This window comes from Ptychodera flava, chromosome 5 (genome assembly GCF_041260155.1).
Source record: "Ptychodera flava strain L36383 chromosome 5, AS_Pfla_20210202, whole genome shotgun sequence".
NCBI classification, from domain to species: domain Eukaryota; kingdom Metazoa; phylum Hemichordata; class Enteropneusta; family Ptychoderidae; genus Ptychodera; species Ptychodera flava.
In genome coordinates, this window is record NC_091932.1 from 15,676,865 (window position 1) to 15,703,489 (window position 26,625).

Genomic DNA, 26,625 nt, shown 5'->3' on the forward strand with positions numbered 1-26,625 from the left:
AAAATTTAAAGTTTATTAACTAAGTGTATTCAATAAGATACTTTTAAAAATTACTGTACATGGTGAAAGAACGGACCTTAAGTTTGAAATGGGCCCATGGAAATGATATAACACTGGAAGCGGTTTATATTAACCCTTTCACCCCCAGTTCCCTGTATACAGGTCCAACTTTACCATAGAAAACAATTGATTTGGGACAAACCATGGTGGTGAAAGGGTTATACTAGGCTATCTCCATATCCATGAAAAGAGGTTTTTGTAAGCCATGGAGTTATCAAGATTTCATAAATAATGATTAAATAAATAATAGTTAACAGTAACATATAAAAATGGAGGGAAAATAATATATTGCACTATACAGACAATATTGCACAAGCATTCCGAACTGGAATTTTCTCCACGAATGGTCTTGCGGCGGTTCCCAGGCGAATACTGTGATCTGGAACATTGGCGGAGCCGAGTACTTTTACAAATTAACTTAAAACCTTTAACTTTATTGCTAATGTACGTGGCTTACAGACACCGATTCGAAAGGATACGGAAAGCGCATGTGTGTTTGAATACTTGAATCGACTTTCGGAACTATTCGCACCAAATATCGAACATTGGTTTCGTGTTCCCGCCACATTGGCTTGGCTACTGGCTACGCTAAATATTGGTATCGTGCAATCATACACCTCACACAAATCATCATATGGAGTCATTCTTCACTAGTGACATAAACATGTTAAATAAAGCCTGCTTTGGAGTCTTCACCCCTGAATAATCGCAAATCATGCTTATTGATATTCATGTGACAGTTTAAATTTCCAAGTTTATCCCATTTTATGTTAATTGTGAAACACGATGCCAAATTTAGGGCAAGAAGGTCTCTCCGTCTGATATTTGACTGCATCTAATAAGTTTTGTGTAGACTGGAGATCCTTGGTGCTTGGTGATGACAAGAATGGACAAAATGGTGAACGGCCTCCGAAATGATCGTCCTTTGGTTTCTCTTCTTCGTTTTAAGGAAATTAAATCGGCAATTATGGAATGTGACAAAGATCAAGGTTGGGTTTACTTTGAAATTACAGCATGGTTTGAGAATACTCAGTAACGCAGAAACAAAGCAGGCAGATTTGGAAGACTGTTTGATCATGAAAAGTTTACGCAAGCAGTTAACTGTTTCACTCCTCAAGAGTCCATAAATACAGCTGTAATTTCGTAATATACAGTGCTCGCTACACTCTCAAAATCCACGATCCACGCCTCCCGGCGAGAACGCGTCTAGCTCTTGCCCAAAGGACGCAATCGCTTAGTTGTCGTCATTTGCGTGTACGAAATTCCCTAACCCCACCCCTGCTTAGACATAATCCAATTCTCTCAAACAAAATGTCTATCATTCTCTGAAATCTTACATAAAACTATTATACCTACAGCAACTCAATAAATGTTTTTCTCACTATAAATTATCATATATTGTTATTGTTTCCAGCATACCCTTACATTCAATAAATATATCTCATTTGTAAAACGGTAGCAAAAAATGCCCTCAAAAATTATATTTACAAAAGTATACCTCCCTAGAATCCTATTGTTTAAATAATTGCACTTCCGGTTTTTAGTTTTTGCATGTTACTATATAAAACTCTATTTGTTAATATACATATCTCTGACAATAAATATAGTGATTTGACATCGAGATTAGAAGTCAAAACGAAAGTAATTCATATTGCACGTAGAGGGCGGCCATATTGTTTCCAAAATTTGGTAATACATTACCATCACGGTCTGTGAACAGCAGAGAATTGAACTCGTGACTTGAACGGAATAAAAAGTAGGTAAAGTACTTAATATAAAAACAGGCAAATTAATCAATAAAGTCTTAATTTCTCAACCTGTATATGATCCATTCTGGATAATTACAGATCACAGGTCTAGGTAGATACGTTAAGTATCTGTATTTTTTTTCAATAAAAACGCAATACATATGAAAAAGTTGATCAAGTTTCATAATGCATAAAAGCAACGGATGAGAACAAAGTGTACAATGACCGGGTCGATGGACAACTTCATTCTTGAATAGTTCGTACACGGAAAAACGTCATGACATTTGAGCTGACCGGGTGCCCTATCAAATCATGTTCACTGGAACTTAAAAACTATCCGCAACATGTTTCATATGTGGCCCCTTTCTCACATATACCGACTACGGTCATGTTCGATGGTAAAGTAGGAAGCGAAAATGTGGGAAATGGACAGACCACAAGAGTCGAGCCTTCAACTATTTCATAAGGTGTGTAGGCACCACGGTCAGTGTCGTATTGTTATCGGGCTATGCCATAACTCTCATATTTTGAATCGGTTTAGTACAGCGATCTATTGTAAAGAATGCCTGAATTTCCGTGGGTGTAGTTCAGTGCCTGTGACATCAGCAAACGACTCGACTCCCCCATCGGATCTGCGGCGCCGTGACCGTACCAGTCCGAGTACTGCACGCTGGGATAATCGTAGTGGCTGGAGAACGGCATGGGGCTGAGGGGGTTGTGGTCAGCGTGGCCGTGGTAGTTTTGGCTGGCGAGTCTCGCGTGGTGATTTCGCCAGTGGTCGGATTCGTACCATGTTGCGAAGTCGTACTGGTTGCTCGACTTGTAATGGTCGTATCCGTATTGATTCATGTCTTGTTGCATAAACTGGGCACGGGATTTGTTGAAAGTGTCTGTGTATACGTGAAACTCGTGCTTGAGCGTAGACAGGGGTTTATCGTTCATGTTGGTGTTGTTGCCAAGATACATCGAGACCAGCAGATCGATGTAGGTGCCGTTGTCTTCATCCTGGCCGTAACCATGGTTACCAGATGTAAGTTGGCTCAGGGTAGGTCCCTGCTGGGAAGCTTCAGGCGTCCCGCGTGAATAGCTGTGACTGACGTTCGTAAGCTCGCTGAAGACTTGCTCGTGACCTGCTGCCGGCGAGGACGGGCCATGATCTTTGTTACCGCTACCACTGCTGGCCGGTATGGCGGAAGGCGCTGTCACGTGGTTGGACGAACCCTCCGACAAAGATGAGTGGTTGACGCTGCTGGAATAACTCGGGGTGGCGGAGTTGTGCTGTTGGAGGCATCCCCTCCGGTGGTTTCTCTGTGGGACGATGATGGTATTGTCGGGGAGAAGGCAGAGTTTGAAGACTTCAATGTTGGCGCCGTTTCGTGTTCCTTGGAAGCAGATCCTTGTACATCGAAGAAGTCGAGAAGAGACGGCAGATCACCGGACGAAGAGTCGTTCAGTTTTTGAGCAGCGGCTGTCGCGGAGTCGGAAGTATAGTGTTTATCACTGGCGCGATTATCATGGTCCGGGCTGAGGTTTTCACCACCAGTTGATCGTCCTGCATCAATACTGGGGACTGCGCCGTTGCCAGCGTCCGATTCCGACAAAGTTCTGGCACGCTTATGACCGTCACTGGATTGGAACAACAGTGGGGGCGCTTTCCTTTTCATGGGGCTCACTTGCCCGTGACTTTGATCGCTTCCGAACGCCGAATCGCCGATGCCGTGCTCGAAGTATTCTCTCCCTTTCTCGTGCAGGCCCGCTTTGTCAGTGTCAAAAAAGTCGGGCATTTGTCCGTCAGCTAGTTGGTTGGTCTTATCCTTCATCTCCTTGATCATCTGACGTCGTTTGAGCATGTTCTGAAGAAGCGGGATCGTTCCCTTCTTGCCGTTGCAGTCACTGCCGCGATTTGCGATCGCGTCCTTCTGAAAGTACGTGCTCGATCGGCCGAAGTCGATGTCGTCGACACTGTTGGCATAGTAGCCACTGTAGGTTGTCGTGCCGCCAGAGTTGTAGTAGGCGTCCGTGGCATACTGGCTGTTCATGCCTGCAGAATGTAAAACATACAACCACAGTTAACGAAATGCAGAGAATTTGCTGTTATTTTGGGGGTTTCATCCTGCATGTTGAGTAGTGAAGATATCGAACTTTGGTGCTTGACCACACATCTGTAAAAACCAGCCATCTTTATTTTTCGCATTCCCCTGTCCTCCCGGATGGCCACATTGAAATGTTGATGAAAAGATCAATTCTGAATGTGTCGTCAATTTTTGGCGAACGAATTAAAAAATTTTGTGACACCACCCTTCATCATATTGATGGGACTTGAAAGGCGAGTGATGTGTGGACATGCCTACTCATTGTCACTTTGATCGGAATTAATTCGATATAGGTAGAGGTGAACCTGGTTTATTGCAGTCATTTTGCGCAGAGAGACAAGAACAGCAACGTCAGATGACTTTCTTCATGAAATTCATCTGGAGTAATTTTCCTCCGGCTGTCAGTTAATATAATTTCAGACTGTATGTAGGCATGCATACTGAACACTGAACGAATATACGATTTTGGACATATGAGATGTCTCTGGAAACTTGTTTTGTTTTGTTTTTTTAGGTGTTTTTGTTTGTTTGTGTTGTTTGTCTGCATCTTTTTAATGCTTTGTGGTTAACTCTAAATGGCCGATGATATCAATAAAGTCACGGTCCCTCCACCACTCGGAATTGGTGAGTTTGTGCGCCTTTGTGCATGGTTGCTGTGACGTCAGGTGTCATGAGGTGGAAGATTGATGACCTACCGTAGCCGTACATGTCATTTGAAGACTGGTACCACTGTTCCAGGCTTGGATTGGAGTGGAACGCCTGCTGACCATTTGGACCGTACGCGAACGAGCCTGGTCGATTTCCAGCTGCAAAGAAAACAAAGAGGCGATTGAGTTTAGTTGAGTTTTGAACTTTAGTGTGCATAATTCAGCAAAGGTCACATACAACGACGACAAATGTCATGACTAGACATTTTACCAAAGCACAGGAAACGCTCATCAACAACCTGTCGTTGACGAAATTCATATCTAGTTTTGCAAACAAGTATTGAAATGCTATAGGGGCAAATGCTTAAGGGCTATAGTTTAAATCAACACCAATCCATAAAACTACAAACGATCACCGTGTCTTGACCACAACCGTAGCCCCTGGAGGGTCTATGCAACAACATTAGTTAACAGATAATATGAAGCATGGGCAAGCGCAGTTAAATAATGGGTTTAATTCATCTAGAGACTTGAACTGAAGGACATGAACCTGAACTTTTTTGAATTTTGTATCATTCTATTTCACTTTTCAACACTTACAAGCATTAAACTCGGTGTTCAAACAGTCGCTATCGTCCGATTTCAATCGGTTTCTCAGTTGCATTCGCAATTGGTCGTATTTCGTATCTTTATCGAATCCCTTGAGTGCGCCAAGCTTACCATCGCTGCCGCCCAGCATGTTCTGCGCTTCGCGGAGCTGCCTGGCAACACGATCCACTCGGTTGAAGGACTTGTGTAAGTGCACGCCCTGTAATGATAGAGGAAATAACACAATGAGTCTCTCTTGGAAGTACTCAAAAATGTTTCCTGGGTGATTAAAATGAATTAATTTATGATATCGAAACAAATACATACACAATGTGCATTTTTGGGGCCATCAAATAACACCAACTTGATAGTCGACCGATCATCCTAAACCTGCATATGCGCAGTGCGCAATGCGCAGCAAATCGGTAATATTTTGCGTCCATCGGAAATTCTCTTACGGGACTAACGCTTTAGCACGTACCGTAAAATAAGGTTCTTTTCGAAGGATACTTTATGCCATAAATGTACACGGATATACTTCAGTTTTGTTGAAATGAACTTATCCGTGGATATGCATTTATATTTAATAACAACTATACAACACCATCTCCATTTTGGTCCGATTTATGATTTAAAAAAAAATCACAAACAAGATTTGAGAAGAGGGAGTCTCGCATTGCATTCGCGATCATTATTCGACATTATCATAGCAGAATGTTTCTCTTTATATGCCCCCCAAAACCCTCACTACTATGAGGAGAGGGCCCCTCAGTGTATTATAAAGATGGGTTAAGGTAGATTACACCACAGGGACAGATATTCGGACTCTCTAACTTTTACAACACTTTTCTGATCTACCTTATGTGGGGTTCATTTTGAAGCCCGTGGATTAAATCGTTTCTAACACCTTTTTTGTAAAAAATCGAAAATTGCATTTTCCCAATAAAGATAACACAGGGGGGGGGGGGGGGGGGCGGCCATTTTGAATTTCAAGTGTCGGTAAATATTGGGTATTCTGTTTGTCTGGTACCAAATGTAGTATCTGATTTGTGTTCTTGATTTCGAAAAGGAAGTCTCAGCAAAAGTTGAAGTTGTTCAATTTCAATCCATATGGCATTATACTTTGGTATGCGATTTGTCACTTGCTAACGTGCAAAGCCCCTATATTTAAATCTGCTCTTATCCACTTTGAACACAGATACATTTCAAAAACATCACTTTCATCTCAATCCAGTGAGGAGGGCGCTGTTTTGGCGTCTTTTGTACATTGTCAGAAGTAATAGCAGATAGAAGACAGAAATACATAAACACACTTACAATCTTTTTGCATATTTCCTTCGGCCGCTCGTGGCGATGTGTTCTGTGGTATTCCAATAGTGCCATCTTTGCCGTTGAGGTCGTCTTGACGACGTCAGGTCTGGGATGGTCATGATAGCCCTTGGACTGGAAAATTATTATGGATTCTGGAAAAAATAAAATATCAGTAAAATGGATGAAAATAAATTGAAGTACTTTGGTTGATAGTGACTCTCTAGAGATGTGCATTCAAACGTGTTTACGTGTGTGTGTTGATGTTAAAACATATAAATGGTGTCTAATACATAAAATAGGTTTATGAGTCGACGTTTTACAAATGATTCTTTCGTTTTGGCAAAATATAGTGAATTGTAAGAGATAAAGGGGTCAAAGCAGAGAGACACAGTAGTCTACATTTATTTTAGGCGTTAAGTCAGAAGGTTTGGATATGTTAGTTGTTCCCCCACAGAAGTAAATGGAGTGATCTGATCAAACAACCCATCGAGTTCGTTGCTTTTAGGAATGTTTTGATGCTCACCGATGCACAGATGGTCGGTGGCTTACACCTCGCGGTGAAGTCGGAATACATTTCGCTGCAGTGAGTGTGATACGGCGCCGACCACTAAGTATCGAGTCACGGCCACCATGTGACCATGTTTGCCGACCCGCGCACAGGGCAAATCTCAACAAACAGGTTAAAAACGTACGGGGTAAAAAAATGTCCCCGGGCAAACCCAATGTAGCACCTCATCACTTGTCTCCCGTTCAGTCACCTAAGTGCGCGCCGGAAGAGTGCAAATACTTCACTTTTGAATCACCAGATAATATGATGAATTTTGTCAATAAAAATATGGTCAACCGTGAACTAATGTTTTTATTAATAGCAACTGTACACTCATTTGTTGCCCGGAAACATGGCATGTTGGTCTGCTGCCGTGCAAATACAAAATTTGACATTTGACATTCTGCTCTGATCTTTACAAAACGGAATTTTGCGCTTCTTCACTTGTGCGAGTTATATCTATGTCTCTCTGTCTCTTGCTGTTTGCCTCTATCTCTCTGTCTATTTCATTGTCTCTCTTTGTCTGTCCGTCTATCTCTGTCTCTGTCTCTCACTGACTCTCTGTCCTTCTCTGCCTATGTCTCCCTGTCTATGTGCCTCTATGTCTGGCTTCTTTAATGTTGAGAATGACAAAAATTATATAGGCGTCACATACACAGACAAGAATAGTTGGTTTCTCATTATTAATGCAATACAGTGTACCAGATTTGCTATTTACAAATCCGATATCACACTTATTTCGAATTCAATACCTCAGATGTGGGAAACACATCGTACTGATAGCCTTCCAGACCTGTGAGTTTGCCAAAAGATTCACGTGAAACTTTGCGGTGGACTGTCTTTTAGTTATTGTCTATGGCTAGTGACCTGTTGCCTGAAATGACCTCTCTCTCTCTCTCTCTCTCTCTCTCTCTCTCTCTCTCTCTCTCTCTCTCTCTCTCTCTCTCTCTCTCTAGGCTCTCTTGACCACAAAATATCTCATATATCGAAATCAAAGAAATACTCGAATACTTACCCATCGGTCTCCAAAAATGTGTGACGGGATAGCCGCTTTTGCCAGCGCACTGAATGTGCATAAGATGGCCATCACAGTCCGGGTTGGGACACTTCTTCTCCCCTTGCTTCTTTCTGGCTCTGTCCGAGGTAGCAGGCCTTACGCTGACACGATCCCCATCGGTGCTGACGCAACGCTTACTGCACACAAACACACCTGAGAATGACCAGACGACCTCATTCGTTAACTAACTGATTTTATAAAATAAAAGAAAATCGTGGAAATATGCATTTAGAACACGTCAAACTCGAACAATCGATCCGCTCCCACCCCTCTCAAATTATAACCGTGTTCGTTTCAGAAGCGATGAACGACATAACGTCTTCCTACGAATCGTTCGATGATAAAAGACAAGCAAAGGCGTCAGGTTGTTCCCCGGATAAACTGACCATTTTCCCTTTAAACCACTCGTGCAACAGCCCGCTCCCCATGCAGGCACTCTGTATCTGTCAGAGAATCGGGGTTCACTTATTGGGCTAACACTGCATTTCATGCTCCACTGCGCACATTTAGCGGATCTTTACTGTATTCCTACGGCCCTTTTAACGACCTCGTAGCCTGACAACGGCATCGTTCGCTGGTTCAGCATCGTACGATTTCCATCAATTTCCGCCGAACTGAAAACGAATTAACCACCGATGCAGATTTTTGGGCCATAAAGGATTGGTTGCCATCGGATACGGAATATCAGCGAGGTGATAAAGTAGGCGAGCGAAAAAAGTTGTCACGCAACATGACTGGAAAATGTGTTTGAAGATAATTCTTCGCTCGACAGTATGTCGGGCTGGTCTCAAGTTCAGGCATTTAGTACATGATAATCTCTTCCCCCTCCGTCTGGCTTCCTCCCTCTCTCTCGTACAATTCTATCTTTTTATCATAGTGCTACATGAATGCGAGCCAAAATGTGTTCGCAAGGCAGTCTTTCAGGGTTGTCCGTCCACGAGTCCTTCTGTTCTGTGTCTGTCTGTCTGTCTGTCTGTCTGTCCCGTCTGCCAGTTTACCTGCCTTTTTCTTAATATTTCGTCTGACTATGATTTTGTCCCACATTGCACTTGTCATCTAAACTGTAGAGCGCCAAGTTTCCTGGATGGGGCTTTTAAAAAAAAAAAATCAAAAAACAAACAAATTGTGTCGCTCGACTATTCGGTTAATTCACTATTTAATTCCTCGGCGCATGTATAATCTTGGGTATGGGAATGTCAGCAATAAATGAATAACCCGCAATGCTAATATTTCCATCTCGTAATATCTGTATGGCATCAGGCTGCAGATAATATTGTTTGTTTTACAATAGTAAGCGTGGGGATCTCAAATTACCGAACGGTCTCTCCGCTACCAGTATGATCAACTCTCTTGCGGCTCTGAAACGTTCAGACGAAATGTCAGTAGTTCAAGTTTCGACTTGTGAGACCACATTTTGGGAGTAATATGTACCAAAGCTGACAAAACAGCACCACGCTTGTCCATATTATCACAGCAAGCCACACAAAACGCTTTTCCCTACAGGGCTTAAAAGAATGGAAGATTTATTCAGCGTATCGTATTTTATGCTGGTTGCTAAAGGGGCCGGGTACGCAGTTTCAGTTTTGTTAATTTTTTTCCTCCTGAAAACAGATTCCCGACCACAAGGTGAAAGCAAAATCGGGAAATCGACCCCGAGTGAAAATGTGGGATACAGAAACCGCCGGGAAGGCATAATTTGTTCAGTTCTTCGTTAGGAAAGATGCTTGGCCCTGACTACTGGAAACAATGAAAATAGATTACAGTAGAATTTTCAGTATCGTCTTGAAATTCGCTTCAACATCTGGGTAAATGGCTAATCCGTTGGCCCCTCAGGCAAACTTCAAAGCTTCAGGTTAAAGCATCAATTATAACATAAATAGGTAGCTACGTGCTCTGAAAGAAAATTATGCCCAATCGAACCCACTACAGCGGGGTGACTGGGTACTGAAAATCTGTTCTTTTTAATTTTCACACTGAAATATGTCACGATTCGTGTGTCGTTTTACAAAAGATTAACCCAAAGGAAATCTTTCTTTCTTCCTTCTTTCTATCTTATTCATTTGTTACTCACTATAATTATCGTATTTGTTTTCTTGCATATACATCACCAGCCCTTGTGATTTGTAATTATTTTTGACAACACAAACACCGACTGCATTTCGCGTACCCAAATCAATCAAAACCCAAGACCAATCAGAATGGCCAAAATATTGTTGAAAATACCAAGTTTATAAATTCTGATTAAAACGTTCATACATGGTTGTTCGAAACTTGTTGAAAACGTGTAATTTTTAAACGGACAGTGTACTTTTAAGTTGAACCAGCCAAAAAAAGGGCGGGAAAATAAAGAGTAATATTTGAATCAACTAACATGATGAATGTTAAAATTTAAAAGCGTGAAATAACCGAGCGTGGAGACGATCTTTGCCATCCAACAATCTACCAGCAAAACCGATAATTGTTGCTAAAGCTGGGAACGCCGTCGCTGTAACCTTAATTATCTGTAACCTATGAACCAACTTGTGGGCAAACCTTAAATGAACAGTACAGTTGCCAAAGAATTAGCAGTTTCGTTTGACCTCTGGCTGAATAAACCAGTTAAGTCGGCAAAATTTTTAAATGTATGAAACCGGGCTTTAACATCAGGGAAATCATCAGCGCTTTAAACTTGGCCTTCGACATCATAGTTGAACACTTTTTTATATACAAAATGTCGGTCACTTAGGGGCCATCGAACAATGTACGCATCGCAGAACCGTATCGGCCGAAAGTTGTCCCTATCGACCCTGTAAACGGTGGTAATACACGGTGCATACGTCATTTGAAAACGATTTCCAAATAAGTAGGAAATGACTACTCAATTTTCGCCCTACAAATTGAATCACATTGTCTCGTAATATCACAGTACACTATTGGAACACTATTTCATACTTCCGTAATCTGTTATTACTGAACAGTAACTTCGATATAAGGCAGGAAAACTGTTGGCCCGAGAGTTCGAGGGTCCTCCCGGGTGGTAATTAAAATGTTACATCGCTGGTTTTGCCAGCAACGCTTTTTGCAGCCTTGGACGAGCCTCTGTGCGTGTGTTTGGACCGCAACAGATGCTCATGCATGGTGCTGTGGATTTACATAAAAGGGCGAACACAGCACGCGTTTAACGCGCCACATTCGATATTTATTGTACTCTAAAAAGAGGCGACTCTAAATGTCGTGTCCTAAGAGCTACCAACCCTCGTTAAGACTGTCGGCTCTAAAGGCATCGCAATTTCCTTGAGAGATAAATGCCGTGATGTGGCAGATGACCACACTCGACTATCAGAGGAGGAGAGGACAGGCCATCGCAGCTATACATATTTTTGTCCTAAGTTTTGAGAAAAGAAGTGTTAGATGTAGACATTTGAATTTAAACATGTAAACACTCAGTAAAAACTTCGAATCGAGATTCGTTTATGAGACGTGTTGCACTAATCATTGGCGACCATGAAAGGTGTGTTCGGTATTGTACAATACGGTATACTGGGTGTACGACTATGGTGGTGTCTCTGGCCGCAGGCGTGTCAAAATTTGTCGTCTTGGGGCAGTCTCAACTCAGAAGACTACTGACGGGAAGTAGGCCAACGAAAACTATGGCAGAGTGGCTAGCACTCGAGGTCGTGAAGTGGCCCCACTTCAGTTTGAGAAGCTGTACACAGGCCTATTCGGTTTCTACCGTCATTGATACGGCGGGTTTGCGCCGCAGAAAATAGCTACAATGCAATGTGGTTCCAGAAAGTGAACAGTACGTGTGTCATTGTGGTGGAAGTGTTATTCAAACGATGTGTGTTGTATGGACAACTCATCACACGTGCCAGGCCTTTGTCCGTGCTGTCATTTCGACATTTGATCAATGGCCGCTCGCCATCTTTATAACCTCGATCTCTATTGTTAGGGGGTACCCTGGCACACACCCGACCATGCATGGGCGATCCCATATATACGGCCGACCATACTGTATACATTCACTGCTCGAGTCGCTCCACATACCCGCTTCTTTGATAGGATAACACTAAAATTGGCAAGCATATTTTGAACCATCCTTTAGCTTCTAGAAACACAGCCAGTCACTTTGATAACGTATCTACTCAGCTTATTTATACCGAAGCCAGTTTTAATAGCTAAAGTTTACCACAAATCGCCACACGAGTGCACATTGTCCGCAACATTAGTACGAGTGCTTTAGTTTACAAGAATGTCCCATGGCGGGCATTTATCGTCTGCTTTCAAATTTTAACCGATGCTGGATTAATTTATATTTTTATTTATATTACAGACCGTAAAATTAATTACATTCCACAATTTTGAATCTTGTGTCCCTTCAATCTAGTTTTTTGATCAAAAAAGTCATCTTCGAGGCACGAAACTTTTCAACGGGTGAAAGGTCAAATATGGACCAAGGTAATAAATTAAAGTTTTGGGAACACACTAGCGAAAAATTGCACACTTCAGGGACCAACAGGAAATATTGTCCGTCCGTCACTTTGTACGATACTCGTGAAAACGAGAAGACTGCTTCAGCCACCGTGTCTGCAGAAACGAACGAAACTTGAAGTGTTTCAGTACCCGAACATTGTAGATTGAAAATGGCGGATCCTAAAATCCAGTTTTCACGTGCAGCTGGTTCAAAAGACCTTTGTGAGACATTAGTCTGTAAAATGTATAAAACAGAGTTGGATGAGATAATGTAATTCGAAGACACGATAATTTTAAACTATTAATGTGAGTTTTCCCTCCTTTTGGGGGGGGGGGGTGAATTCAAATCGTGATTTGTCATAGGCCAATTTGGAAACAAATCGGACGTGCCATGGTAGGGATTTGACTTTGATGAAAACTATACGGCATGACCCTTGCTCCTAAACACAATAGCGGTAAATAATTTGTGCAGAAGGATAGACATATGCACCCGATTCACACTTGAGATGACCAAAGGAGTCATTTCATACAGTGCGCATATAATTTTCACACTGCATCTCATTGAGATGGTCTCTTCGATACGCAACGAGAAAAGGGTCCATAATGTTTTTTATCTACAAATACACATGATTTTCTCTCCAACGTTGACGACATTCCTCCTCAGTACTGTCATATTTTAAAGTTTGCAACGGCCCTCTTTGAAAGTATTTGGTTGTGAGAGCAATTTTAGTCGCTTTATAGGCTTTAGATAATATCAGAACAAATATTAACACATCTTTCCAAAACTTGGTCTAAACATATGGCCCACAAGCATACCATTATGCGTCGTCGGTGAAAAAACAACACATACTTAATATCGAGTCAGATAAAAATTATCCGAAGGGGAAATGCATCAGGGAATTTTCTGACTATTTTTTGAACCTTGTATGTATAGCTTGTTTCATTGTAATACTCTCTGATAAGCATTTCTCCGTGAAACAACAGGAGGGTCGTTTCTCTGGCACGCAAGGTGGTCGGCAGGACATTTTTGAATATGATTTAGCTTTGAAGGATATGCGCCTTGGTGGCGACAGTCTTCACTTTTTATTCGAAAAGTTTGGTAGTTTCCCACCGTGTCTCGAAAACTCACAGAATTCTTGCTTTAAAAGAACTTGTCGAACATTGAAACAGTTTACTTATATACGCCGCTATCACTGATCGATGATAGTGACCACATAATAGGCAAAGAGACAGTAGCTCTTCTTTGTGTGACTGAGCGTCCTTGGTAACTCAGATATATAAACAGTGAAGATACGGGCTATCAAATATGCCCAATTTAAATCCAAACATTTCTGTCTCTTTGCCTGTACGTTTTGATTACCTTTAAAGCAGCTTTGCTCGCACACAGATAATGGCCCAACTCCAAATCAAAACTTTTCCTACACGAAACCAATTTGTGTGACATGGTTCTGCACATAACATTGCAAAACAAACTAAAACGCCGAACGTTTGTCCTTTCATCACCGTGAAATTCCAGCCTGCACTGAGGGGTTTTTGCTTTGTAAAACGTGTTGATTTCATGCATAGATTTGAATTTTGTTTAGCTGACTTTGAACGGATTTGGGTTCGAAGTCACGTCCCAAGTACCAAAGTTCTGCTTAATCAAAATTCAAGTTCAATATTCCCATAGATGAATACTCGACATTCGAACGGTGAAACAGGCACAGAAAATGAATATTGTTTCAAAATTGTTACGCAGCTTATAATATTTTCTCAGTTTTAACTTGGCGGTCAATATGGCAAATTTTCACGCCTGAAACGTTGCCATTATTAGTGTTTTTGCGTTGCCTGTTGCCGTTAACGGTGAAAGGGCATACGTACGTCGCGGCATGAAGATGCGGGCATACCCGCCCTTCAGCATCCTAGACCCATCGTCATCATCACTTGTTCCGACCGAAAAAATACGCGGGTCAGTTTTGTTCTCCCTTTCCAGTTCATTCCCGCCGAGTACAGAAAATAATTATTCTCCTCCACCCCTTGTAATGTAAAGTGCGCTGTATCAAGTTGACATAGCGGACCTTTTGGCAAGTTGTTGACAGTTGAGTTTCTAAATATGTTTTGAGTTTGTTTTCAGACAGATGATTTAAATTCGTATGTGATGTCTTGTTTGTATGCGCGTAAGCGGCTTGTTTACGCTAATTTTTTTCAATCACTAGGTAAGCTGACATGCCAAATAATATTGCGCACACTGTTTTTAAAATACATTTTATTGGAGTAGTTCTACTGATGCAATTTGCATATGATTAATTATCGTGTTTGTCACGTTCGGATCAAAGGTCGGCTGCTCAGATATTCGTGAATTTTCCCATCGATACACTCAAGCCGTTTGAAAATGAAATAAAAAATAATCTTACCCTGAAAATTCTATTTACAAATGTTAGTCTATCAGCCCCGAGAGCGCTTCATTTTATTTGTCGGTCGAAACGAAATCACATCTTATGAAAGCAAAATGGCGTCGGGACCTCATTTGTATGCAAGCTTCATCTGTGATCAGACAGTCCCTTTGGAACAATATGCCGATATGAAAGTATGGATGAATACAAAACGTGACCCCTTGTCAGAACTGGTGTGCCATTATCGTGTTTTCTTTACTTCCATTCTTTGGCGTTTTTTTCCCCTCGCAAAACCTTTCCAGTGTTTGTGTCTGAAATCTTTTAAAACGTTTGGTAGGCGTTTAAATGTTCCACGATATCTTATTTAAAAGAAACGCTGCGCCAGAACCAGTTCATGCACGATTTAGTAGTAGGTGATACTGTGGATCGCACATTGGAAGTTAGAAAGAAGGACTCAGAAAAGGCGACGGACATCTAAACTTTTACCATCGTCATAGATAGCTGTAAATTCACAAAATCATAGTACCCAGAATGGTATAAAACAGCAACGAACAGTACAAATATCAAACTAAAACATTCTGCACTATCGTGTGTGTAAGTAATCTATGAATTATCAGTCACCTTAAAGACAGACGAATTTTTCCAGATTGCACACACTTGCCTGACTACAAGCATTTTGGAACTTCAATGACATGTAATTACTGGCAGGCGTGAACAACTAAATAAAACACTATTTGACTTGACAGCGAAATGAAAACATTTCAGACAGCTTTCAGGAAAACAGTCGTGAAATTCGACCATCTATGGTTTATGATTCATAGGACATTTTTGCAGACTTTCAGTAGAGCTTTAATTAATGTCGACTCTGCAATTGACTATGTGACTGTGTGCATTCCTTCGATACAAAGCCAAACACGGTTGGCTGCGCTCAGACAAAGTAAATCCGAATCTTCTCTAAGCCCGTTACCGTTATATTACCGGATTGTTGATAACACGTTCAATGGGGTAGTACGGGACTGGTCACTTCAACGACAGATGTTTAGTCATGGTGCAACTAGTTCTACACGATGGAGACGATGCTTTAACGTTTACGCTATTGGCAAACACATTTCAGTGACGTGGTTTTATAAGACTTTATTTCTTACGATACATCGGCATGATATGTGAAGTCAACTTTGATCACGCTGCAACTATGTGTCCCTGTAACATTATAAAGGTGATCACATCTGGAGTCGAGAGAGCAGTGTCGCATTTCAGGCGACTGGTTTAGTTAAAGTTTGAATAAAGAATTCAATTAATAGCATTGCGTTCGACCGCCACTAGAGTTATCAAAAGGCAAGAGTTGGCATGTTCTTTCGGCAACACTCATAAGTTGCCATGCCATCTTACCAAACCTTCTGTTTTTGGCTCTGTTGTTTACACAAACGCAAATATTAAAGAGTTAAAAATAAAACAAGCATTAAGGATGAATTGGTTATTATTTTGATCGATTCCATATTCAAATGTAAAACCCTCACATTTCTTCAACGTCCCATGCTATATTGCTATTTTGGAAACTTTGCTACCTGTAACATTCTTAATGGCGCCTGATGAATATTCATACATGCAAATATGCTGTTGTTCATAAAAGTAGCATTTACAATGGGACGGCATATGCACTCGGTTTGCGAGTGACCAAATGTTTCTGTATTGTCACAGCAAATAAAACAATCAAAAATATGACGGTAGGAAATTTGTGCATTACGAATATTATCAATTTTCAGAAGTATTCCTGTTGGATCATAAATTCTAGCCAATTCCTCGAAATATGAGTTCACACGAATGACTACAGTAAATTCTATTTTTATTTTCTTTAGAATTTATTATAATTTAAGAAGCGTATAAGGTTCGGCTCTTTGAAAGTTTCATGTAAGCCTAGCTGCACTGAAGATTTCGCGTGAAATGATATCAACCGGCAACTCTTGTTTGGAACAAACAGCGCTATAATTTTCAATGGCATACCAGCCTTCTCGTCGAGACAAACAAAAGCGAAGATTTGAGATGAAATTATGGCGGTAGACGAGAAACAGGGGAGTGACTGTGTGCTCAGGCAACGGCACAAACGATTTGCAGTGCAGCTTTCAGATTTGCAAGTAGAACTCCATTGTATGTACATGTCCCATCGAGTGTGTACATTAGTCACGAATTGTCCCCCGTACACAGCACCTGTTGTGAGCGGCAAATATGTTGGGTCTCAAACACACGAAAATCGCCTGAGATCCATCATGTCGGCATCTCTTACTCTCGTTCACTTATATGATTCTCTAAAAACTAATTTTTTTTTACTTTTGAGAGAGAAGCAACGAAGCTGAACTTACCGAGGCACGATTTTTTCAAAACTTTCTTGTTATGGTTGTTGGTGTTTCTCATGGCCCAGCCGCTGAGGTGTTTTCTGGCGTCTTGGTCCTTGGGTGAGTATCGAAGTGTGACGTCACCATCTACCCACTCTTCGAAGTCATCAAACTGGAACAGAAGGGGAGAACTTATTATATCTTAGTTTGTCATTTTTTACAGTGGAAAAACAAGTTTTCAATTTTTGCTGTCGAAAAGGAAAAAGCGAGGGATAATTTTAGTTATGCATCTCGATTGACTTTGTTGATTTAGTTGACCGCAAATATGTGAGAATAAAACTTACCACTTAAAGTTTTCATAATCGAACCTTTCATTAAATAAACTAATATGAACATACAATAAAATTATGAAATTATACCACATTACACATGTCGCAATAACAGGTTCAATGTCATCTTGGTGCGATTGAAATCGTTTGGCGATTTAAGAAAGAGAAAAAGGATCGCCTGCCTTAATACTAGCTCGGCTGACAACCTACCGATACTATACGCAGGAAACGCGATTTTGTCATCTTTCAAGGAGAACTCTGGCAGACTAAGGTGAAGACAATGAGTCTTGCGTGATCCGCTCTCTATCTCGCCAGGCCAAAAAGTAATGACACGTCGCAGCGGAGTTGGCCGGTTTATACCCGCCCTTCAGGACTCGCGGAGCAATTTTATATGCCAACGATCAATATTATCAAGACGAATTAGGACGAATCAAAGATGGTTTGCCGTACAAATAGACATCATTGTCCAGTCGTCTGAACTATTGTCGAATCGCTCTGTAATCAATAGAGCAAATGCTTAACGGCTCCCGTTCTGTACCTGGAATCTCCCTTCAAACATACGGTGTAAAAATGACTTAATCACCGCAAGAAAACAGCTTAATTAATATTTATATCGCTCAAGTGTTTTCTCTTTCATAGTAATTTAGATGGTTTTGGTGAATTGATCTAGTCATTGTAACAGCATCTTTGCAGGCGGCAATACATCAGCGGACAATGCCTTTATCGGGAACTCCTTTATGGCGGCCACGTGCGTAGGGGCGATTAAAACATCCAAATATGAATGGCCAATTTGGAGAACACAGTTTACGGACATAAATCTCGCGAAAGAAAAGGTTTTGTTGACACAATAATGGTTAGAAAATAGCTATCCGAGCAACTCTTTTGTTCGGCACGCAATAAGCGCAAGTTTTTGAAAAGACACAGAGATAATTGTCCGCCATTTCTCGACACCTCTCATTCAACCATATGCTTGCCTGCTGCGCATGCGCAAATGTGTTGCAAGGCCACTTTCAAGAGCCCCACATTGACTTGGTGTACGAAGTTCTTGACTTGTCTCTGGAATACTTGCACCAGGTGAAACTTTCCTAGTGTAAAATGTTGAGCGCCTGGCTACCTGAAGTCATTTTCTATTAACTTCTGCGCACATGCGGCAAAATTCTGAATACGGTTATTATTATGGGATAGAGTTCCTCCTGACGATTTCTGTACTAAAATCATTACCATAGACTTTTTTATCATTTTCGTAAAATCGTCGAAATGTAATATTTTGTCGAGCTCGATAGGTCGAATGAAAGTTGTGTCAACATCCGGGTTTAATCACGAAACTCGCACGCGTCTTTCCCCAAATCAACGAAATCTAAACGCCGAAGAGTTCACCTTTTATCGGCCGTAATCAGTGTATGAACTCGCGGCGTATACGATGTACAACAATCTCCAATCTCTCTCTCCGATGAAAAGACATTGTGCGAGGTACCGTTTGAAACAAAACAACAACAACAACAACAGAGATCTACAGTTTCTTTGGCAGTTGGCAATTAATTGAAGACAAACCAGAATAAAAAGCAAAAGTAATCCAAAGATTTGAGTTGATCATGTTGTTGTGAGTAAGTGATTTGACAGAAACGTCGTTCAGCACTATATTCCCCGATGATTAACGGCGCTGCTGTCGTCATCTGAGTCCGTGGCCTTTCACCAACTGAAGAAAGTATATACACAATAATCCTACGATTGTTTGTCTTTGATTGCTGGAAACATTCCAATTCTGTGACGATGATGGATGTAAAATGAGTCACTCATTAGAAATTCAAAAATATCATTGCGCGATGTTTAATTTTTCGATTGTAAAATATATTTTAGATTTCATAATCTCCAGTATCATTATACATATATATATATATATATATATATATATATATATATATATATATATATATATATATATATATATATATATAATATATATATATATATATATATATATTATTATACATTTGGCTGTTTGGCTGTTTGTTATCTTTATTTTTATGGTGAACTTTGGACATATCACTGTGTCAACTCTGATTCTATTGCGTTGATATCATTTCATCTAGATGACATGAAACAACACCACCAGTATCATAATATCTCATACGGGCGCCTGTCGTTTGTACCTCTCTCTGAGTTTTATTGAATTTTAAACAGTACATTACGGAACAAAATGCTTATCTTTGAATCCCATATCGCCCAGCCGATTATCTTAATTCTCCCCGTACTGCTCGGTGTAAAATTAACACCTTTGCGCGGAGCGTCACGAAACTTCCTAGTAGGTTTCCAAGCTCCTAACCAATTCGCGTAACTTGAATACATAATTTTTTTATTTAGAATATATCAACACATCAACTGATACTTTATTCCATAGAAGCCCGCATTCAGATTAAATGTGCAACTAGTCTCGCAAACTTTAGAAATGAACATCAACTAAATTTAGACAACATCGCGTGATCGAAAGGCGCTCATAAAATCCTTCCCTTTCCTACAATTTCGAACCGACTCACCGAGTCTGCGTGTTACTGACGCCATGTTGGGCTCATCACTGTCGACGCCCGCCTCACCTCACACTAGTCCAACATACTCTATCTGGAAGATTATATTTTTGTCGCTTTTGCCTCAAATGTATAACCTGTCCGAAATAATTTTATCAATATTCGGAGGTCTTGCGGTTTTTATTGTTCTCTATGTATTTGGCTATCGGGGCCAGAGACAGTACGCACGCCGAGAGAGAGAAAAAAAACGTTGTGAGTGGAGAGAATGCGTGGCGAAAGCTCAGCTTAAACATCTGTTTGACTTCATCAAATTGGCAGTAAGCATATTTACATACGCTATACCTAGTCTCAATATTAGAACGTCAAATATAAAATTGAAAAAAATAACCTCTTTCTGTGAATAAAAAATACTAATTTTTCAACAAAATATAGCATAGTCCCCTTCTTTGAATAAGCTCGCCACAATCAGAAATTCGAGTATTATGTGTTTAGTCAAAAACCAAAAATCAAAAAAACGTTGGCCAGGATAGGCAAATTAATTGAATATACAGCGGAAAGATTGCTTACAATATTAATTCCTGGGCTTTTCTTCAAAGCCGTTGGTATATGTGTATAGTTTGTTCTGCGCTATGCGCATAGAAAGGTAATTTTAGGATCAATCACGAACGAATCAATATCTACTGCACAATTTCAAAGTTTGTGTCATCAGCGAATTGGTATGGTCTGGATCCCTCGGCAAACACTACTCAAAACTTCCAAGATCGCCTACTCCAGGAAATGTTAGAGTATTTGATTTCTATTGAGGTTCTTAACTATTTCCGGTCCCTTTCAATATTGTTACATGTCCTGGCCATACAAGCTTGATATGCCGTGTATTGTACTGATCATAGATGCATCGGCGTGATGATAGAACGATAGAAATGTCAAACTCTCTATTGGTGTGTGACATTTTGATTTCTGACACGCGGCATTTCACAGTATGTACACCTGTCTCGTAATCGGGCCGTGACATTTAGACAACAAACGACAGGACAGGAGCATTTCAATCATTTATTTGTGCTAGAGCAGCTTGTCCTTTCTGCTTGGGTGCGGCTCTCTTTATGGAAGATAGAAGCCAAATCTACACTCCGACGCTTGCGTGATTTGGAGTCAACGGCATAGCCTTTAGAAATAAAATTTGCAACCGCTTTCACTCCGACAAACAATAAAGCACCTGCTATGGTGTGTCTCTCCAACACTATGCATATCGACCGGGACCTGGTCACAAACGTTAACTCAAATAGTTCATCTGTATTTCCTTGATTGGCGGTCCAAACATTCTCAATGAAAAAACAGACATCTATATGGTGGGGAGCGGGAGGGGTGGATTGACGGTGCAGGAGTTGACGCCGTTCCCTATCCCATGGGTAGGATCATTGTAACGGAGATAACAGAAAAGATATCCACAGCGAATTGTGGATAAGTTCAGCGAATAAGTTCATGTGACACAAATATAAGGTATGTGTACTAGAAAAGAAAGCGGGCTGAGATTGAATACAAGAAAATGGACAACGCCGTTTTTTTCAACACACGGGCCCGAAGAAAATGTCGAAAAAGATAGACGGCTGGATATGAAAGTTGACTGCCGGACAGACAGACAGACAGACAGACAGACAGACAGGTGGACGAACGAACATAAAGGCGGGGAATAGGCACGATAGAAAACAGCAGACGTGGAAGGACAATCTGAATTCAAATTTTGTTGATGAGAATCAAGTTTGTGTATGAAATTTGCAAGAGTTTGATTTCCATTTAGAATGTTACCCATAACAACTATCCACTGTCACACTAAAGCTGATAAAAATCACCAGTATTTGATTGATACTTGAGTTTTGCTGTGATCTAGAAGTGTGACATACATATTGCCAGTATTGCTTTTCTGTTGAAACTCAAACAAACAACTAACGAGGATAAACGAATAAATTAAATTTTTGAACACCCTGCCTTTAAAAATGACAAAATACGACCAATCGATGAAGAGGACAGGCCAAAGTCTCTTTGGATCGAGGTCTAAACTTCATTTTTTCAATTTTTGATTTTCATTTTATCCTTGTCCTAGTCTCTTCGGATACATTAAATTGACATTGCAAAGCGGTGAAGCGTTCACAGTGTCTTGATCGAAGAAAAAGAAACAGCTCAATTAATGATCATGATTTCTTTCGTGATGAAGTGTTTACGTATCCTTTCGCATTTATTCCAGTGACTAGATATGATGCTAGGTGAACATACAAAGAAGACTGGCAGCGCTGTTGTTTATTGCTGCGCCGGCACAGACGGACCCAAGTGGCGTGTACGAGTCGAATAAACTAGCGCGTTGGTATTTAAACGCCATGGAATCGTGACCTATGGAATCATGCTATCTCCGACGGCGTGAGATGTTACTGTCGGCAGCTGCTTTCCACCGTGTCGGCAGAATGATCTCCGACTAAAAAGTTTAGGCGGGGAAAGCGCCTGTTTTGCAGGTGTGATACCAGCGTCGTGATCAAATCAAAGCGACCTCGTAAACTCTAACATTATAACGGTCCAACTGTTACGCACTTGTTGCACCGCGATGGTGGAATCGCTTTTCTTTTCACGAAAGTCGACACGCCAGGATAAATTTCCTTAAATATTGCCTGCCTCGTGAAGCATACAAACGATGAAGGCATCTTTATTTGGACTCATTTAATATCGCAGTGACGGGCATCGATTTGTTTGGCTATTGCCATCCAAGTGGTGCCAGGACTCTTACCAAAAAACCTGGCTTCTTACCGTTCTGTGTACACTTTACAACTCTGTAGCCTTCCATACAGGTACATGTACAGCCAAAAGAAATGGTAGAGCGGTATCTATTTTATGCCGGGACAACAACATCTAAATACACAACGAGAAAATACGATGCTTTGTCTGGTGTTTCTGTTTTGGAATTTTATGTTGAGAGTTCTGGCTGAATTTATGATGGAGCACTTTACAAAAATATAAATCGCCGTGTTTTATTTTGGCCGTTGATAAAGATAGCCTCTATCTCAAAAATAGAAAATGAAAAATCGGCTTCTGTTACGATAGAGGCACATCTATGGAGGGTCGTGTAATATTTCGATGGTAAATGAAAAAAACAGCAATAAAACTGGTATAGATACAATCGGCTGTGAATAAAGAAGTTGAAAAATGGAGTAGATGAGAGCAAATTTCGTCTTACCTTGTCAATTTTATGCTTCTTGCGCTTTTAAATCCTCCTTGTGGTGTTTACGTAGTTTCATCGAGATATCATCCTCGCTCTCTTGGGCAACGGATGCCCTCTCCGTAACAACATCCATCAGAAGCGGCCCGGATATCATCGCCGAAGTCGATACGGTGGAGCCCATCGAACTCTCGCTGTTCATCGCACCCGACATCGAAGTTATCATTGGATAAGATTCCATTGTACAGCGGCTTTCCCCTTCAAGACGAACGGAAAATCTTTCGAGAGGGAGAAAAGACAAAAAATGCGAGGCTTTCAAAATATATCCTGGACTGAACGCTGCTGGGGCTATGAGATCGTCGGCGCAATGAGATCTCAGTGTTAGCGAAACGTTGGAAATGAGCCGTGGGGGTACCAACATTCACTGTGCCCTTCCAACCTGATTCGGGCTTCTAACTCACAGATCTGACAAAGCCCGTCATTCTTTGCGTATACTGCGATTTTTAGACGACCAAATGACATTTAAATAGATCTCATTTTCTTGCAATCGTATTGGACCTCGTCGCGGCCAGCCAAAATAGTAATCAAACAGCGCCATTAAGTGCGATGTTGTGGAGGAGTGCAAGGATACGGGCATGCCTGCCGATTTCCATCGGATTACTAGTCGGGTGACGGGAATGAATTGGCGTGACAACAATATTCTCATAAAAAGGGGGCTTGTTTGAAGAGAAGAGATGTGAGAGCGAGAGAAAGGGAAGCGATACCTGGTAATTCAAAATAGCCGCAACCCGCGACAGTTTGAAAGAGTGGTCCGTTCTTTCCAAAGATATTGGTCAGTAGTCTTGCTTTCGTGTGTCCCTCCCCTTACGCCAAGTGCACAAGATTATATGGGACCCTACTTATATGTGTGTTGTGTGCCCCTTTGATTTTTAAAGATCGCCATTGGCAGACATTGACAATGGACAACAATAGCGACATTTTCGCCAGAAAAGGCTGATTAACACCTCTCGCGCCGAGCCCGCACGCGCCGCGAGAGGGAGATGACGGCGACGACTGCGAGAGTGACGAACGCTTGTCATCTGTTTAAATCATATCTTTGCCGACACAATAGAACTTACATTCATAATATCAAGTCATCTAAAGGGCTCAGCATTTGGGATATTTGTGATACGGGCTTTCTGTATGGGTTTATATTAACAGCGACGACACGCTAGGTGGTATAGGGGACGAGCAAGCGGCGTCCTTTATATTGACATTGACAGAATTATTGTGTTGCTTCGAACGATAAAAAATTCATTAGTCAGTGGTTTCGTCAGTTTTTTTTTAATTTTCGTTTACAGTCAGTAGGTTAAGTGGCAATGCTTGCGAAACATCAATCGGTTCTTTCGTTCTTGAGTTTTAAGCCTCGCCTAGATTAAGCCTTGAAGCTAACAAATTATGGTTTTGAAAAGTCCAAAGAAATTTGGCGATAGATTCTATAATTATGTGAACAAAACCATGTGAAACGAAATAGCGACAGTGATCTTTGAAAATGAAAGACAGAGTGCGAGAAACCGTAGACTTACTGTATCTTTCGAGGAGTAGTTCACCGTTAACTGCGATTGACTCGTACTTTAAACAACACCTGTATCACAAGTCACAAATGAGAGTTTGGTGTTTCTCAAACTGGCGGCGGAAGACCACGGACAACGAAATGGCGACCCGGACGGAAAAAAAAAAACACAGAGAAACTTGCAATTTAGAGAAACGACTTTTGATTTTTTTTTGCCTCTACATGCTAACCGGTATTGTGCGCCGCCGGGATACTTGGGGATGGTGACAGTGGGACGATTAGCGTTTTCTTATGATGGATTAAGCACCGCTCATGCAAGTGATGATTTTGAGACAGATAATGGTGACTTTACCCGGCTGAAGCAAGGAATCCGAGTGATGTCGACTGCTGGCGGTGGTCCTAGATACGCACACTTTGGGTATCTCTATCTGGTCTCTTGTTAGCCAACCAAAGTGAAAAAAGTGAAGGTGCCCAGTTTTACCGGGAGAAAAAATTGACACGATTGCCGCGTTCAAACAGACAGTAAGAAAAACAAGTTACGTTACAATCTATGCCTGCATATTGCCGAGACGGCAAATCTACTTCATAAGTGTAATCATAGAAACAGGTAGTTTTGAAAAGTGCGAGGTACAAGCTATAAACTTACCGGATAAAATGTGCTGGCTGATGGACCGGTTTTCTTCTCAGAGTCCCCTTCAACTCTTCACCGTGTATATACTTTCGAACCAGCTCTTGCCGGGAGTGTTCCACACTCGAAGAAAACGGTGTGTGTGAAGTCCCAAGATGTTTGTTTAGAAAAACAAGGATTGTTCTCGGTGAGGAGATACGCTGCCCGGTACGTGCAGCCCCCCGAATGTGGAAGAGGTATTTTACGATGTCTGCGTGGAAGGTCTTTATACACAGTGAGGCAGGCTTGTTGAATGCGCCAAGTGGCAATATGGTGAGGCCACGAAAATAGCTGGCTGCTCTGTGAGTGTAAGCAAACCATACGGTGGAGATATTATGCAGTCACAAGGTGCTATTTTCGTCACAGTACACTGTAAATTGTGCCGGGTTGGTCCTTTACCACGGGTGATTCAAGCCCTAATCTTTCTGCGCACCTAGGACAAAACAATTAAAATTTTGATCCAAACCCCGCCTACCAATAAGAGCTGCTCGTTTACCTGGCAAAAAGTGGGAATAAAAAACCGAAAAGTTTGATTTCGATATGTAGGGTGATCTTAAAAGTTTTATTTGGACTCACAATACGACGAACCATGGAAATGAAAGTGACTGTTTTGTTTATGTGCATTGAGAGTTTGGACATTCACCTCTCTTAAGTAGCACATGCAACAAAAATCACTCTACCACTTCCAAGCTAGTTTAATTGCCCCGGATGCAGCTTTTATGTATTCAATCTGACCAATCACATTTCATCAAATCAATTTTCCACGATTGGTTGCAAGGGCAGACCAAACTGAAGACAACGAACGCAAATGTAAATATTAGTTAGACGGAAAAATCATGAATGTTTCTTGTTTTCACCCGAAAAAAAAGTTTCATAAAATTTTCATAGATTGTAACGTGCGGCTTGCAACAACGATAATCACCAAGTATTCAAATTCTATGCATTGATGAATTAAAGAAAAGAGAAGAGTACATTTGAATGAAAAAAACTGTCATATCACTCGCAAACTTTGGGCCAACGAAAACTTATGCTTCTATTAAACCGACCTGCTCTCTTTTATACCCTTTGATAAATGTAATTCGGCATTTTATATATGGAGAGACTTAAATACAATGTTTTCAATGTAATAAAGTGAGCAAGCTATAAGAAAG

General features: G+C 41.0%; 1 protein-coding gene across 6 annotated transcripts; it reads right to left on the reverse strand.

The window, feature by feature from the left end:
• Positions 1 to 25,778, reverse strand: LOC139133127 (uncharacterized). Of its 6 annotated transcripts, none has more exons than XM_070699550.1 (9): positions 25,454 to 25,778; positions 23,274 to 23,533; positions 17,233 to 17,377; positions 8,010 to 8,204; positions 6,454 to 6,599; positions 5,269 to 5,356; positions 4,597 to 4,707; positions 225 to 3,849; positions 1 to 135 (listed from the first exon to the last, which is right to left on the reverse strand). In XM_070699550.1, exons 3-8 carry the CDS (start codon positions 17,282 to 17,284, stop codon positions 3,011 to 3,013), a joined length of 1,431 nt encoding a protein of 476 aa, XP_070555651.1. In that variant the 5' UTR covers positions 17,285 to 17,377; positions 23,274 to 23,533; positions 25,454 to 25,778; the 3' UTR covers positions 1 to 135; positions 225 to 3,010. The 6 variants fall into 6 exon arrangements, with proteins under 6 accessions (XP_070555651.1, XP_070555647.1, XP_070555649.1 ...); XM_070699546.1 differs by having other exon boundaries at positions 5,149 to 5,356; XM_070699548.1 differs by lacking the exon at positions 25,454 to 25,778 and adding an exon at positions 24,020 to 24,144 and having other exon boundaries at positions 5,149 to 5,356.
• Between the last annotated feature and the right edge of the window lie 847 nt (positions 25,779 to 26,625).

Excerpts from the sequence above, each read along its gene's own strand:
- LOC139133127 (XM_070699544.1), bottom strand. The coding sequence starts at position 17,777 with ATGACAAAATCGCGTTTCCTGCGTATAGTATCG. Across the intron at positions 6,600-8,009 it reads ACATTTTTGGAGACCGATGG|AATCCATAATAATTTTCCAG; the intron begins GTAAGTATTCGA and ends TATTTTTTCCAG. Across the intron at positions 3,850-4,596 it reads AAATGACATGTACGGCTACG|GCATGAACAGCCAGTATGCC; the intron begins GTAGGTCATCAA and ends TACATTCTGCAG.